General features: G+C 22.7%; 1 protein-coding gene across 2 annotated transcripts in view; it reads right to left on the reverse strand.

Moving 5' to 3' along the window:
• Nucleotides 1–3,947: 3,947 nt before the first annotated feature.
• LOC105359727 (proclotting enzyme) overlaps nucleotides 3,948–16,348 on the reverse strand; it is a 28,965-nt gene continuing 16,564 nt past the window's right edge. Inside the window, exons 2-10 of one of the 2 annotated variants that reach the window (XM_011496384.1) lie at nucleotides 14,076–14,638; nucleotides 12,287–12,331; nucleotides 10,760–11,020; nucleotides 7,621–7,706; nucleotides 6,549–6,634; nucleotides 6,259–6,396; nucleotides 5,053–5,189; nucleotides 4,803–4,960; nucleotides 3,948–4,210 (exon numbers count right to left, since the gene is read on the reverse strand). In XM_011496384.1, coding sequence (XP_011494686.1) covers nucleotides 4,052–4,210; nucleotides 4,803–4,960; nucleotides 5,053–5,189; nucleotides 6,259–6,396; nucleotides 6,549–6,634; nucleotides 7,621–7,706; nucleotides 10,760–11,020; nucleotides 12,287–12,331; nucleotides 14,076–14,638 — 1,633 coding nt within the window. In that variant the 3' untranslated portion in view covers nucleotides 3,948–4,051. The remainder of the gene's footprint in view (nucleotides 4,211–4,802; nucleotides 4,961–5,052; nucleotides 5,190–6,258; nucleotides 6,397–6,548; nucleotides 6,635–7,620; nucleotides 7,707–10,759; nucleotides 11,021–12,286; nucleotides 12,332–14,075; nucleotides 14,639–16,348) is intronic. The other variant, XM_011496385.1, reaches the window with a different exon arrangement.

A 16,348-nucleotide genomic window follows, 5' to 3' on the forward strand; every position in this document is an offset into this window, starting at 1 on the left:
AAGTGTTGTTAACCGTTATTTATTGACTACTCATATTAAGTACATTAAAAAACAAAAATGACAAATACACAAACTGATCGATTTTAAAAAGTTGAAAATAATGCAAGTATCATAAATAAAAGTTAAAGGGTATCAAAGTTAGATTTTTTGCTATAAAGTTAAAGGCATTAAAAAGTATTCAATATTTTGTAATCATAAGCAGTTAACAATTTATTATATTTATCTTCTATCGTGTAATTTTTACTAGCGAACAACCTACAACACCGAAACTTAGCTTCGATTTTTATATTAATAATAATAATTATAATCATGATGATGATGATGATGACGATGATGATAACGACGACGACGATGATGATGATGAAAATGATGAAAAATGATGAAAATGATGAAAAATGATGAAAATGATGATAATAATAAATATAATAATAATTATAATAATAATAAATAATAACAACACTGATAATGAAGATGGTGATGATTATGATGAGGATGCTGACGAGAAGGATGAGGATGAGGATGAGGATGAGGATGAGGATAAGGATAATGATGATCATGATTATGATGGCGACGACGCCGACGACGCCGACGATGACGACGACGATAATAATTATAATAATACGTATATAAATATATATATATATATATATATATATATATATATATATATGTATGTGTGTGTATGTACATGATATTACGACAATAGTAAGGGAAAAAATATCTTCTTTTTAAAATTAAAGAGAATTCTTGCTTCTCGTCTTTCTCTATAAAAGCCATATCTTACACGAAATCTGGTCTTACAATTTACTGACACCCCGATTGTATGAACTATTATTCGCACTTATAGCATTAGAATCATATCAGTAATTGGCCTTTTTCTCATCAAAGAAAAGGGGGGAACATGTGTCAGATATTTACTTATAAATAACCAGTATATTATCCATTGTTAAGCATTAGCAAATTCTTTAGCACTGGTCATAACACTTTTTATCTAATTTATTGATCTTCCATATGTATAAATTCATTTTCTATAGAATTATATAGACTCTCTTGACCACATTCGATGAGAAGTATATAAAAAATGTTTAAACTCAGTACTTGTAACTTAACCACTATATATTTTTCCATATCTATAATAATAATTTAAGAGAATATTAAGAAAATAAAATACTTTTGCAATCGATGAAACTTAATATTTAGATTGATCTCGTCACAAGAGTTTCAAGTTTCACAAGAAATAGGTTTATATGTAATAAATATTAGATTGACAATATTTCAATTTAAAAAAATTCAAAAGTAGGTTGTTTGCTGATCTGTCCTTGAATTGTTTCCAATTAATAGAATTGATTTATTTTATAAGTTTATATCGAAGAAGCAGCACTGTCAAAAAGTAGAAAGTTACTAGAAGAAAGCAATTTATACTGTACAATATCTATTTAATAGTCCTCTCTTCTTAATATATTAAGCTTTTGTTTTCTATCCAAGGATCTGCTTTGAGAAACGACAAAAATAAATAAGAATAAAAGTCATTTCATTATACATTCGAGTAAAACGCATTGTATTTATTTTTCTGAAACTACATTTACCATTTTCTTTACTTATTTTTCAGATTTTATAGAAAATTGATAAACATTAAATTTTTAGTAGTAATTTACTAGTATTAGTATGTAGATGTTTAGAATAGTTTTATTTATCTAGTGTAAGAATAATATGTATGAACGATATTTATTAAATTTGCTTTTAAAAATCATTATATATGAGCAGGTAAACTCGATTATATAAAGATTCATTACACTTAAAATATCTACTATTTGTTAATGACAAACTATTAAAAATAATATCAATTCTATCTATGCAATTTAAAATTGAAAATTTCAATAATAATTAAAAAAGCGTTTTTGAAAATATTTTATTTATGGATAACAAATAAAACTATAGCAATAAATTAATATAAATATATGTTTAAAAAATTATACCAAAAATTATAAAGTGGAATAATATAATGTTGATTAAAAATAGTAATTCTTGTAGCAACAATTTGGTAGTAAAAAGTAGTATTTCTATTATTTAAATTTTAAAAGTAAGATAGATATAAGTTTTATATAGTTTTTGTCTACTCATATATAAAAATAATTAAGGTCCGAAAGGTTTTGCAACTTATTGCTTTAAACATTATGAATGTTCTATATTCTTTAATAGATTTATTATTAATGTACAAAAAAAAAAAAAAAAAAAAAAAAACACATAACCTTTTTTATTTATCGTTTTTACTATTGTTATAAGATAAAATTTGATTTTAACTTATTTCTTAAAGAAATTAACAAAGATGAAATCTAATTTCTACGTTATGTAATATAAAACCGTTGCCCTCTTTCAAAAGGCTTTATTAATATTCATTTTTCTATATTAAATACTCGAATTGAATTTATATATGATACGATAACTTGAATAAATAAGATAATTTTTATAATGAATAAATTTTGATAAATTATTCTAAAAGGAATGTATATGCATACATGCAATACAAACTCATATGAATATTTATATAAAGCCAATTATAATCTTTGACTGGTTTGTAAAATAATAATCACATATATTTATTTTGTAGATACTTTTTTTTACATAAAATTTAATTATTGAAAAATCAAAGTAATACTATTCTTATAATATATTGATTGTATCAATAACTATTTCATAATAATGAACAATTTCATTTAAATTCATTCTTATGTATTATTTATAAAAACACATTTAAAAGACAACATTATTTATAATATAATTTAACGTGGATTTTCTATTTATTGTTTTGATATACAATCATCTTTAATTCGAAGATGTTAAATCAATAAAATGCTTATCAGAATTAAAAAGATGTATAAAAATGTAAAGGAATTAAATAATATCCTAAAAAATACATAGATTTATTTTGAAAACTTAAAAATTATTTACATGTTTGTTAATACCGATGCACCCACAAACGCTCGCACGCGTACGCACGCATACACGCAACGCGCAAAATCGCAGATACCTACGCACGCAAACACACACATGCATGTAGGCATATATTTAAAAAATTCTACTTATTATAAATAATCAATTTTCAATTTTCAAATGATAATTTTATTTTTATTGTTGACAAAGGACTTTATGAATTTATGAAAAAAGTTTTTGAAAATTTAAGATGCATAGCGTTTATTTTACAAATTTAATAATTGCTCATGTATATAAGAGTATCGTCTATTGTAATTTTGAAAAACTAATATAAAAATAACAAATTAAATTCATACATAAACAATAATTTCGGTATATAATCATGATAAAACTTATAAATCTAAATACCATGCAACTTCATTCGTACAGTATCTTCAATCGTATAAAAATTAAAACTTAAAATAATATATAAGACGTATAGATATATTATATAAATATATGTATACGTTTATACAATATACAATAAAAATAATTACAAAACGCCAATATCTATCATTCATTTCATTATTTAGTATATTTTTTATTTTAAAAATAGCAATAATTTTATATTTAATTTGATAAAAATAAATACTCAATGTCTAATTCTTTTCTTTTTACAATAATTAAAAAATGTATTTAATAAAGCGATAAAAGTATTAGATATTATAAATTTACTGAAGTCTATCGTTAATTACAAAAAAGAATAATAATAAAATGATCTCATGAAAAATATAAGAGTTTAATAGCATTATCATTAACATAAATATTTTGTTAAATTAATTTCATATTCATTTATATATTTTTATATAATTCGTGAAAAATGTATAAATATTATAAATTGTCATAAATTAATTAAATTCAGAAAATTTATTGACATTAACCTTTTACTTTTAAACTATTTTTAAAAAACATTCTTTTAATATTTTATAATTTATATATTTAAATTATCTTAGTTCTGTCAGCTTTGGTATAAAATATTGTAAATGAATCTGCATATATAAATTTGATCTATACCAACGTCCATTAATCAAACAATAATTTGTTGTAGAACCTTTTTTAACCATCTTCAAACTTTTTTTTACTACGTATTAATGACGTACGTTATCCAGTCAACTGTTTTTGCAACTCGATGATAGATTCCTGGTTGTCCAGGTTGAGCACACGAATAGCCAGCAGAAACAATACCAATAAGATACCACTTTCCAGTCCTCTCTAACATCAAAGGACCACCGCTATCTCCCTATTTTGAAAAAAAAATAAATAATAACAATATCATTCAAATATGAAATAGGAAAAAAATACATATTAATTATAGTGAAAATTATTTTGAACTGATTATTGTCATGTTCGTAATAGTTAAGTATAAAATCTGAGGGAAGAATTAATAATGAAACATAAGATTTTATAGTTATAATTTAATAACTATGCAGTTACTTTTATTGCTAAAATGAAATTTTTAATTCTCTACTTTATAAACGATAAATTATTTAACATTAATGGAAGTTTTCAAAAATAATAATAAATAATAGCAATTATTAATGTTGAATAGAAAAAACGTTCCATACATATTTTTAAATTGCACACAAAAATTTCGTAAATAATTAATGGTAAATGTGTATAAATATTTTTTCTCGGTTGTTGAAAATTATAATATTTTTGCTAAAGATATATTTATGTATACAAATATTAAAATCAATATGAGTTACATTTTTTTACGTCATGCATTTACTCTTGTTTATCTTTATATAATAGAATTTCTTACTAAAGTGAAATTAAATTAAATTAATGGGATAAAATCTATTTCTATAATGAATTTAATTTGATATTTATACCTGACAAGAATCTTTCCCACCTCCTCGATATCCAGCACACATCATTTCATCATAAATAACAACATTGATACCATTTGAACGATGCCATCTTTCGCAAACTCGATTATCAATCACAGGTACATCTACTGCTTGTAAGGTTTTTGGTCGAAGCCTCGAACCTAAAATAATTCATTAAATTGTTTAACAAATTCTTCTAACAATTTAACAAAACTCAATAATCAAAGTTTTACTTCGATTATATGTTTGATACCTGCTTGAAGAGCACCCCAACCAGCAGCCCACCCGTATTGTCCCAAAAAGTCTTCGTTTTTCGACGGCAAGCAAATTGGAGCGATATGAGGCATATAATGAACTGGTCTATCGAGTCGTAAAACTGCAACATCAAATCTGAAATATAAAAAACAAGACTTAAATACATATTATCTTTATTTACTGAAATCGAGACTTTGTGTTACAAAAAATTTATTAATAATAACACATTAAATTGTATACAATATTTTATACTATAAAAAATTTACATTAAAATAACGTAAAATTATTGTCTCATAATGTTCAACGAGTTCAATTCACAACACGTTTATTTTATTTCATTATGGAGTTTTAATAAGAATCAAATCTCATATATGAGTATATTCTAATATGATTAAATAATATTTTGTGCTATTTTTTACTAATTAAATAACTTCAAAAATCTAAAATCTTTGTACTATATAGATACATTATAATTGAAAAATATAAATATTCTTTAAGTATTTGAAAATTAAATTAAAAAAATATGTAAATTAGCATAGGAAGGAATATTTTGATTTATTAGAACTTATTAGAAGTCTCTTAATAGATGACTATATTTATTCGAATTGATAAAATACATTTAATTACATATTTATGTATTGTGAAAAAATATACACACTTAAAATACAAATAATAACAAAATAATGAAACATAATAAAATAAACAAAATTATTACCAAAATCACTATGTAATTGATATTATTATTTCAATACTATATTGAAGGAAGAAATTAATTTGTGCATGAATTTTATAACAATTTGTCAAACAATGTTTATTTAATAGTATTAATAAAGTTAAATATTTAATAAAATCAACTGAAATTCAAGTATAAAATTATTTACAGAACAGAAAAATTTATTATAAAATTATACATCTAGTTATTTAAAAATTTATTGAAATGTTGAGATGTACGAGTTGCCTAATTTAGAACAAAAAGTTTTCTATACATATGGTTTTTTCAAATATTTTATAAGAAAAACCACTTTTAAGATAAAGTTTTCTATCAAATCACAGTACATTTAACGTTATTTCTCTTGGTTAAATGTGATATTTCAACACATGTTCGTACATCAATCATAAATTGCAAACATTGAATAAATTTTTTCGTTTTCTAAACACTGATAGACAAACACTCAATTAAAAAAGAAAAAAAAATACACATTACCTATCAGCTTGAGGCGTAAATTTGAAATAAGGATGTACACGAATTTCTCTTACGCCAAATGTATAAGCCGGTAGTGACTCCGTAGCGGAATTCACAACGTAATCACCTAGCGTCACTTGCACTTGACGAGCAGATGCCCTACGTAAAGGTATAAAAAAAAAAAAAGAAAACAATACTTTAAACGAGTGACAATAATAAACAGAAATTAACCTCTTTCACATAGGAATTACTATTTTATTTTATTATTATTTCATTTTTAAGAGTTAACAAAAAAAGTCGGTAATGCTAACTTGGCTACGCAGTGGCCGGCAGTAACAACATGATAGCGATTTACAAGTGTTCCACCACATCTGCTGGATCCTATTCTAATATATGCCTAGAAAATTAAATTAAAAATTAATGTAATATCAATTTATATGAATGATATAGTAACCTTACATATTCATCTAAGGAATTAGTGATGAAAGGTAAATTAATATTACTACATTTTATGAAATTATGAAGTTATAGTAAGTATCATGTAATAATAATTAGAATATAAAGTATCACTTTTCAAAAGCTTTATTGCAAATCTCAATGTTTACGTAAGCACATTTTCAATTGTTTTTTTTTTTTTTTTTTTCATTATTTATTCAAACAATTCAGCAATTATTCGATTAAAATGAATGATTCTATCGATAATTTTCTTGAAAATTAAATGAATTATCATCTGTAAATGTAGGAAAAAAATATGCTTCTTAATGAAAGAAGTGAAATGAACAATAGTGAAAAATTTTCAAAAACAAAAAAAAATATACGAAAGATATACATATATAAATATCATCTTAATTAGCACAAATTAAATAATTTTCTGCCTAAAATAATTGTTTGTATAGTATTGAAAAGAAGCATAAAAATAAAGTCTTTCAATATATTATTAACTCCCTGTAAATGTTATTAAATATTTTTCAATAAAGATTTGTAATCAATTAATACTCTTATCATTTTCATATTTAATTTATCTGATATCGATAGGTAATATTTAATTTTTATTAAAACTATACAAATTTTATTACGTCAGTTGTTCATATTACATCCGCGCGCGCACACGCAACACGCGTACATATCTTAAAATTTTTTATTAATCAATAATAATATTTTATAAATTAGTTATTAAATTTTGTATATGTTTAATAACAAATGGTAAAATATTAAATATTTAAATCAAAATAGTAAAGTTTCATCGAAGCATCTTATTATTATGTAAAAATTCCGCTGATATATTTAATTAATCAAACTAAATGATAAAATAATTATTTTAACTATTCAATAATAATATAATCAATATATATTTATCGATATTATCAGTTTTATCAATATTACCTGCCAAGGAAAACTCCCAAACCCCGCTTCATCACCGCCAACAATTCGTCTCTGAGCCGTTTGCTTAGATGCTGAAATACCACATTCTGAAATTGAAATGTGTCATGTAAACGATTTATTGATACCTCGATTAGCTTAAAATTAATTTACTTTTTACAAATATTAAAAAATGTTATTCGTTTCAAGATATCACTATTGAGAAACACTCACAAAATTATAAAATTCGCTATAAATATAAATTCAAATTTATGAAGACTAAGATAGGTGATAAAAACGTTGTGCGCTCGACTGACGTGCCTTAACCTAAAATAATATGAAATAGTGAAAAGTATAAATAATTTTAAATATTGCTATCATGCACTATTCAATGTTGATTAGCTACCAAAAATATGTATTGAAAATCTCTAACAAAATTTCATGAACCAAAGATATTTGATAAATTTATCAACAATTCAGATTCCTTTACACACGTTATATTTTAAAACAAATGTCATATCGTCAGTCGATCGTATTCGAAATTCGAAATTCTAAAATATAAATACACGTATAGTCACAAATAACTTTTAATCTATTACAAAATACACATTTTTTAAATAAAATTATTTAATTAATCATTGTAAGGTATATAAATCTTTATGAGAAGAAGCAGTACAAAGTATATCGTAAAAATCTATCTGAACAATATCAATAATCATATTTCTAAGTATAATATTAATGTAAATTAAATTTATATATTAATATGTTGTTTAGTTTTACCTGCTATTATTAATATTATATTATGATAAATTTAAATAATAATATATGTTAAAGGATTGTAAATTTCTTCTATAGAATTGTTATATATAAATTTCATACATTATTAATTTCTTATTAAAAATTTCTCTTAAAACAAAAACCTTATAAAGATTATTTTTATTTATATTTGAATTTTTTTTATTTATTTTTATTTATACGACATATTTGATATAAAATTTATTGATATGCTAATTTAACCGATATTTAATGTTTGAAATTATTTTACTGACCATATATTTTTAAATATAGTTGAAATCACTGTTTATACACTATAATTAATTAAGCTTGCATAATTCGCATATTATAGGATATCGGTTTAATGGTTTATTCGAACATTATTTTGATGATATTTTATCGATCAAACAATTATTTTACAGGAATAACATACAGCGATTATCTATAATGAAAGACATTTTAGAAACCAATAGATTCAAAATCCTATTAACAAGATTAAGAAGCATTAGATATTAAAATTAATAAATTGAACGACATTATATTAAGGAAAAATTTTAAAAGGAAAGAATTATCGTTATTCTTCTAGACGATACATGAATAGTTAGAACAATTATGTACAGCATATATTATATAATTCAAATTTTAATCGTTTTATTTCATTTTGTGAAAGTCAGAACTTTTAAATTAACTAAATACATTTAGTTATAACGGATACTTTAACTTAATAAATTAAATGCATAAAGATTACGTTAAATAAAAATGTAAATTTAGCAAAAAATTTTGACGTTCACATTGTTCAGAGCAATTTACAAATATTTTATCATATAACAAACATATTTTTAATTTAGTTTGTAAGATAAATTTTAATTAAAAGATAAATAAATTGTACGACTGTATAAAAATTGAAATACAAACAATGCAAATAAGATTATTATATTTTCATAATAAATTAACAGTTAAAACTAAATAATTTGCAGGAATATTTATACGCATTTATTTAATCAATAATAAAACAAATATCACAATATTTCTGAGAACATATCCTACTACATATGATTGCATATGATTATATGTATGTATTTGTTTATATTATGTTCCAAATATTATAATATAATTTACATATAATACTGATTATACTCACTTATGATTGAGAATTACTGATAAAAAGTAAAATTTTAATACATGCAAATTGGTAATTATAACGAAGAAACATTGAAAATAGCGAGTTTCAAAACGCCAAATAACAAATTGTCTATAAATCATATAGTCCATTTAAAAATCTGCAATTATTTAATATATAACAATGAATATTTCCGTCGGTTAAAATGATCGTTTATAATATAAATATAATATATAAATTTCAGTTAAATAAATTGTTTTGCTCAATTATATTAGTAGTATTTCACAAAATATGAATAAATGTTTTAGTCCATGTAATAGAAATCGATTATATATGCAATAATTAAATAAGAATTGTGTAAAATTACACTTACAATATCTCAAAAAATATTATTGCACGTTATTTCATATACTACTCATTTATTAACGATTTTAAAATCGCAACTTATAAAATTGTATTATTTATATGAATGTTACATAATTGATATATTATTATTAAAGAAAAGTTTATTATACACTATGAAGGATATACTATATCGATTAATTATGAAAAATACAAATTTGTTTCATTCTCTTTTCTGTAATAGGACTGAATCAATTAATTAGATAAACAAATTAGATAAATTGAAATATTTCATCTTTTATTAGAAATATTGAATTTTTTTCGTCCTTTCCATACAAAAATGAAAATTGACTTGTTTATTGTTCATGTGATATGTAAAAAAATTATTACTACAGAATTTCACGAAATACCACAATAAATAATAGGTGAAAACATTTATTTTTGACAATTTAATGTCACTGATATTCTTTCCCTCTATTCATTGTTCACTTATCTCACTCTTTGTCAATTCTACAATTCTCTATACAGTATATTCTTCATTTTCTAATTCTCCTCTCTCTATATCCTTTCACTACTATTTTGTCTTTCACTTTCATTACACAAACACATGCGCGCGAATGCACGCACTCACGCATATACATTCATGTGAATTTGCGTATGTGTATCGTAGGTGACAGGGTGTATCTATGCATATATATATATATATATATATATATATATATATATATATATTGTGTGTGCGTGTGCGCGCGTGCGTGCATGTGTGTGCTTGTGTGTATTGTAGGTGCGTGCATGTGCGTGCATGTGTGTGCTTGCGTGTATTTTGTGTGCTTGTGTGTGTGTGTGTGTGTGTGATATTTCTTCCTTCCTTCGATTGCGTGCGAAAATATTTTTTGTCTCGACGAGTCTTGCTAAGATGAAACTTACGATCCTCATCGGTGGTTTCAGCAAGGTAAGCATCGGTTGCAAGCGACTGAAACTGATCTCGTGGCTCGTCGATAAGATTATAATCATTGCTTGCTTTAGCTGCATCTTTAGTCCGATGGCAACAAGTATACATAATGCCGCCACAACTGCCATCCAGTAAACCCGCGGACATCCAGCACATTAGAAAAAATTCACAGCTCCGTCCGTCAGCGCACAACGAATCATCACCCTTCCACACCGGCCTTTTTTCTTTCCGCGATTCTGCACAGAATGTTTTTAAAGAGGGCTTGTCAACTCTTTGCCTTTACTTGCAATATATAAATCCGTGAGCTATGATGCACCTTGCAAACTTTATATGCATGCCTTTAAAATTCGATCTTTATTATATTGTGCTAATTAAAAACGCATATTTTGTAATTTTTGTAAATTTCCAATGACCTCAGTTACGATTCTGAGTAAGCAAAATCCAAGGTTAAGATATTGTAAATAGTTAAAATTATTAATTATTAAATTAATAAATTGTTGGATAAAATTATGAAATATTTTTTAATAAATAAATATTTTATAGTCTAATAAGTACTAACAAATACTAAATAAAATTAATTCAACTGTATTAAAGAAATACTAAATTTAAAAAATCTAACTATAATTACATGTAATTGAGAATGAATTCTATTTTTCGTTTTATAAATTAAATTAAGTTGGACGTTTTGTTAATGTATTCTTCTAACAAATAGTATAATCGGATTCATATTTCATGACTCAAAATTTTTATATAAGAACTTTACATTAATAGTTTATCGTATTTTCTATTCTCTTTTCTAAATTTTTATTGAGTACATTCATTTTTATATATAAAACTACGACGAGTATTCTTTCTATCGTCATAAGTATGAATTAACATATATACATAAAATTTTTTATTTTATTAAAAAACAAAACATTTTAGTGTCATAATGTATGTTTACGACAGATAAAATTAATACAATATTGTAAATTATTAGGTTTTATATACATTAGAAAGTTAATTTTGAAAGTAACAGTTTTTAAAAATAATTCTGAATAGATAATTTTTATTTTACTTTTTTATGTATAAAATCGACTTAAAGTGTAAATTTATGAGTATCGTAACTAATATAATATATTCTTACTGTATAGTACTAATAATATTGTAATATTATTAATATTTAAAAATCTATATATTAAAACTACTATTAAAAACAATCCGACTTTTCTAAAAAATACCTATAATTTACAAATGATGTTTTTTCAAATAAGAATAATTCAAGGAGAAAAATTCTTAATGTAACTAAATATAAGAATAAATTATAATGTAAACGCTGTAGCATAAACAAACCATGAATTAGATTTATTCTAAATATAAATAAAGATATAATATCCAATCTAGTGAAAAATCGAAATATTGACTATAATTATATATACTATAGCTTTATTTAAACAATATTTTTAATAATCTATAATTTCTGTATATATATTCTAAATCAATAATAATTGAACTTCACATACCTGTTTCAAATCTGGGATATTCATTAAAAAGTTGTTTTCGATGATCTAAAATAGATAAAATTGAATAGATTTAGTCTTAATCGCTAAATCATTAAAAACATATATATTTACGTGTCTTAATATAAATAAATTTTAAATTATTTTTTAAAGAATGTAATCTTGTAAACGCATGTATTAAATAAATTATGAATTTAATCTATTATTGATGGACTACTATTATTTTATAGTATTAGGTTTGATATACACATATTAGTAAACTGTAAAATTGTTTTGTAAGAAAACTTTCATGGTAATAAAAAAATTAATATGTGTAATTAGTATATAATATAAATGGAAAGTTAATAAAATATTATAATATTATAGTTAAATATTTTATCAAGTATTTTATAGGTAAATTTAATGTAATTGATAAAGTAATTAATTTTATAAATAAATAATTTTTATAAATGTATCGTATAAATACTGGGACGATAAATCAAAATAAATGTTTACGTAAATTTATATTCCATTATCTTTATCTTATCTTGAATAACTCGTTATAATGCAATTAAATTTTAAAATGTATAAAACAAATTTTCAGAAGCCTATAATTAATTGTATAGGCTTATATGACATTTTTTCGGATAGCAAAAATGCTGACAAAATTAAACCCTTAAATACTTTTAATTTCAATTTGAACAATCAATTAATTGCAATTTATGAATCATTGAATTTAGTAACGTAAAGTATAATCCTTATAAGAATTATATTTGAAATAGAAGACTTATCATTTATATTGAATATCGTCAATACTGTGAAGCAAGCAATGATCTATGACTTTATTATGTACAAGAATCTTTATTGCGATCCTTATTATGATAACAATGGAAAGAAATAAAAATAAATTAACAAATATTGATTCTTAAGTGAATCAGATCTCAAAACTATAAAATAAATTGTCCTAATAATTTTTATCTTTAATTATTTAATTCCAAATAAAATATAAAGTATTAAGCATCATATTGTAATAATTTAAATATTAGATAAACTAAATAAATAATATAGTAGTAAATAATATAGTATTAGTAACTATACGGACTAAATTTAATACCGAATTCCCGTTACAATTGGGTCTGTTAGGAAAATTCAATTCTACATGCTGAAGGTAGGGATAAAATAATTTAATTTCCATTAAAGTATCGTTTTGTTATAACATATATATTGAAAAAATATTTGAGAATGTTCAAACAATATTTCTATTTAAATATTTTAATTTAGTATTTTCAATATATTACATAAAAACATTTATATACGGAAAAAAATTTAGAAAATATATATCTCATTGCTATTTACACAAGCAAGTGTAATGAAACAATTTGTAAACGAAGTGATATGAAAAATGTGTTTAAAAAACATAAAAATTACATCAATACCCATTTAATATATTTTTATATTATAAGTAATGTATAAATGTAATAAAAATTGTTCGAATTTTACATGCCTATCAATTTGTAATTTTAAATGAGAGATTTCATTATTGATAAAAAAGTATGAGAGGAATAATATAAAATTAAATATACATACAGGAATATAAAAATGAATAAATCAAATTATTATTATTTATGTAACATAATGAATATAATATAATCGCTTCTATTAAGTCCTTCATAAAATATAATGTAAATATATACTAAGACATTAATGTTATATTTATAACTGAATGCTTAAATAAAATTACTTTTGATTATAGCATAGTTTATTACACCTTTACATAGATTATTGAGACATTTAAGACGAAATTTATTCATACCTCTGTAGTCCTCGTCAATATCGGGTAGTTGATTTGATTGAAAGAAGTTATTGCCATTCCCTGATGTAACAGAAAAATCAGTATCCCTAAAGATAAGCCGAGGTGTTCTGTGTCCCATAACTGGAGCATTTGATCTTAATGGAAAATCCGCTGATAAAACTGGTGAAGACACTCCCGAATGTTGCCTCCAATAAGACTTCTGCTGTCGCCAATTTGAATATTGACCATTGCCCGTAGATCCAAAACGAACATTTGCAATTCCTAAATTTCTCCCTTGCTGGATAGATAGTGGTGGTAGTCCTGCACTTTCCAGAATATATCCCGGTGATAATGATGGAAAACGTACATATCGACGCCTCCGCGACTGCTCTGGATTTCTATTTTCATTTACTAATGTTTGAAGCTCATTGAGTAATGGTGAACCATTACTGGTTGAAAAAGATGAGTAACTATCGCGAGAAATATTTTTATTCTTGCCGTTGGCGCGACATAAGTCCATACAAAAGGCAAGAACAATGCCGATTAATAAGTAGTTGCATGGCTTCGTAATCAGCATTTTATTGCTATAAAGAAAACATATTAGTAAATATTCCATATAAAAATAATAACAAATGAGACGAAAAATATTAGAATAAATTTATAAATTTTACACGTACATTTATTTTCTCTACCCACGAATATATATTAATAAAATATCGATAAAAAGATTATTTATAAAAATTATCAGCTTTAATAGATTTCTTAGAAAACTTGACGCTCGCTATAATTAATCACATTGCTTATTATATAAAATAATAATCATAACGAATAGAAAAAATCTAAGTTCTAGAAAAATACTATTTGCAAATTTTAATTTCGTTTAATTAATCATACAATGTTCGATAAGATATTACATGTAAGTTTATATATTTAAATTTCATGCATTCACTTATAAATTTTATTATTACGTATTTAAAACTATCACTGGTCTTCATGATTAAATGATTTTATCATTACAAACAGATTCTAAATTTAAAATTCAGACTATAATTAAACAAGAAATTTATGAAAGACATTATATTGAATTGAGTAAAAATACATTTTTTAAGTTATAAATAAAATTGGAAAAGTATGAGCAAAAAAACCAACAAATAATATTATTAATTATTTTTCTTAAAAGAATTAATATGCATTGGAAAATAGAATATTCTATTTTAATAATCAAATAATTAAATCATAATTATTGATTATATTTTTATTTTATTATTTTTTATATTAATTATTTTATCTTTTAATAAATTTAAAATATTATACAAATTTTTACTTATTAAGATAATTTTACTATAGTAGATAATTTATATTTGTTTTGACAATTTATGCATATAGTGAGCTAATAATGAAATAGAGTAATATGTGCCGACGATCAATATTTTAACGATGGAATAGACTTTTATTACAATATAATTTAATTATTTAAATAAAATTAATAATATAATAAAATAAAATATATATTAACATTTAATCAAAAACCGAATTTAATTAATTTAATTAAAATTATTAATATAAATAGTCCAAGCTAGCATCTATTCTTTTCTATTTTATGTATTGCTCAATCTTTTAAATAAATAAGATATTAAATATGTAGGAAATACTTTTCTGCTTAGTATTTGAATGAATGGACATTAAAAAGCAATCTGAATTACACTATCTATAACAAATCACTTAGATATAAATTTTAGTTACCTAAGCAATTTTTACTATTATGTTATAATACATTTAATTATTACTCATAAAAATTAAAAAAAAAAATGATATTAATTAGTACATTTATATTTGTTATTGAAAGAATAAAATCTGAATAATAAAAATATTTTCAATGTTAAAGCTTAAAATGGCATAAAATCCTTTTGGTTCTTTGAAATAATTCAAATTTATTATAATTCTTTGATTATAATTTAGAGTACATAACTGTTCATGCATTCATCCTATAATTCAGCAATATGAGACTAATAAAATATTTATAATCATTTCTTTGATTAAAATATGGAAAAAAGTGTTACATATAAATAAATATTTTAAAGTATGTAATATCATAATGAAATTACGTATTATAATAGCAGGTAACGTTAATGACTAAACGTTAATTAATAAATTTAAATAGATATATGTATAATTCTTTTTTTTTTTTTTTATAAAATAATATTAAATTAATCATAGTATATTTATTTATTTATGGTAAAGTAGTGGTATAATAGTTAAAAATATATTAGGCAATAACAAAGTTTTGCCTCAAA

Source organism: Ceratosolen solmsi, unplaced genomic scaffold, assembly GCF_000503995.2.
Source record: "Ceratosolen solmsi marchali unplaced genomic scaffold, CerSol_1.0 scaffold29, whole genome shotgun sequence".
In the NCBI taxonomy this organism is placed as follows: domain Eukaryota; kingdom Metazoa; phylum Arthropoda; class Insecta; order Hymenoptera; family Agaonidae; genus Ceratosolen; species Ceratosolen solmsi.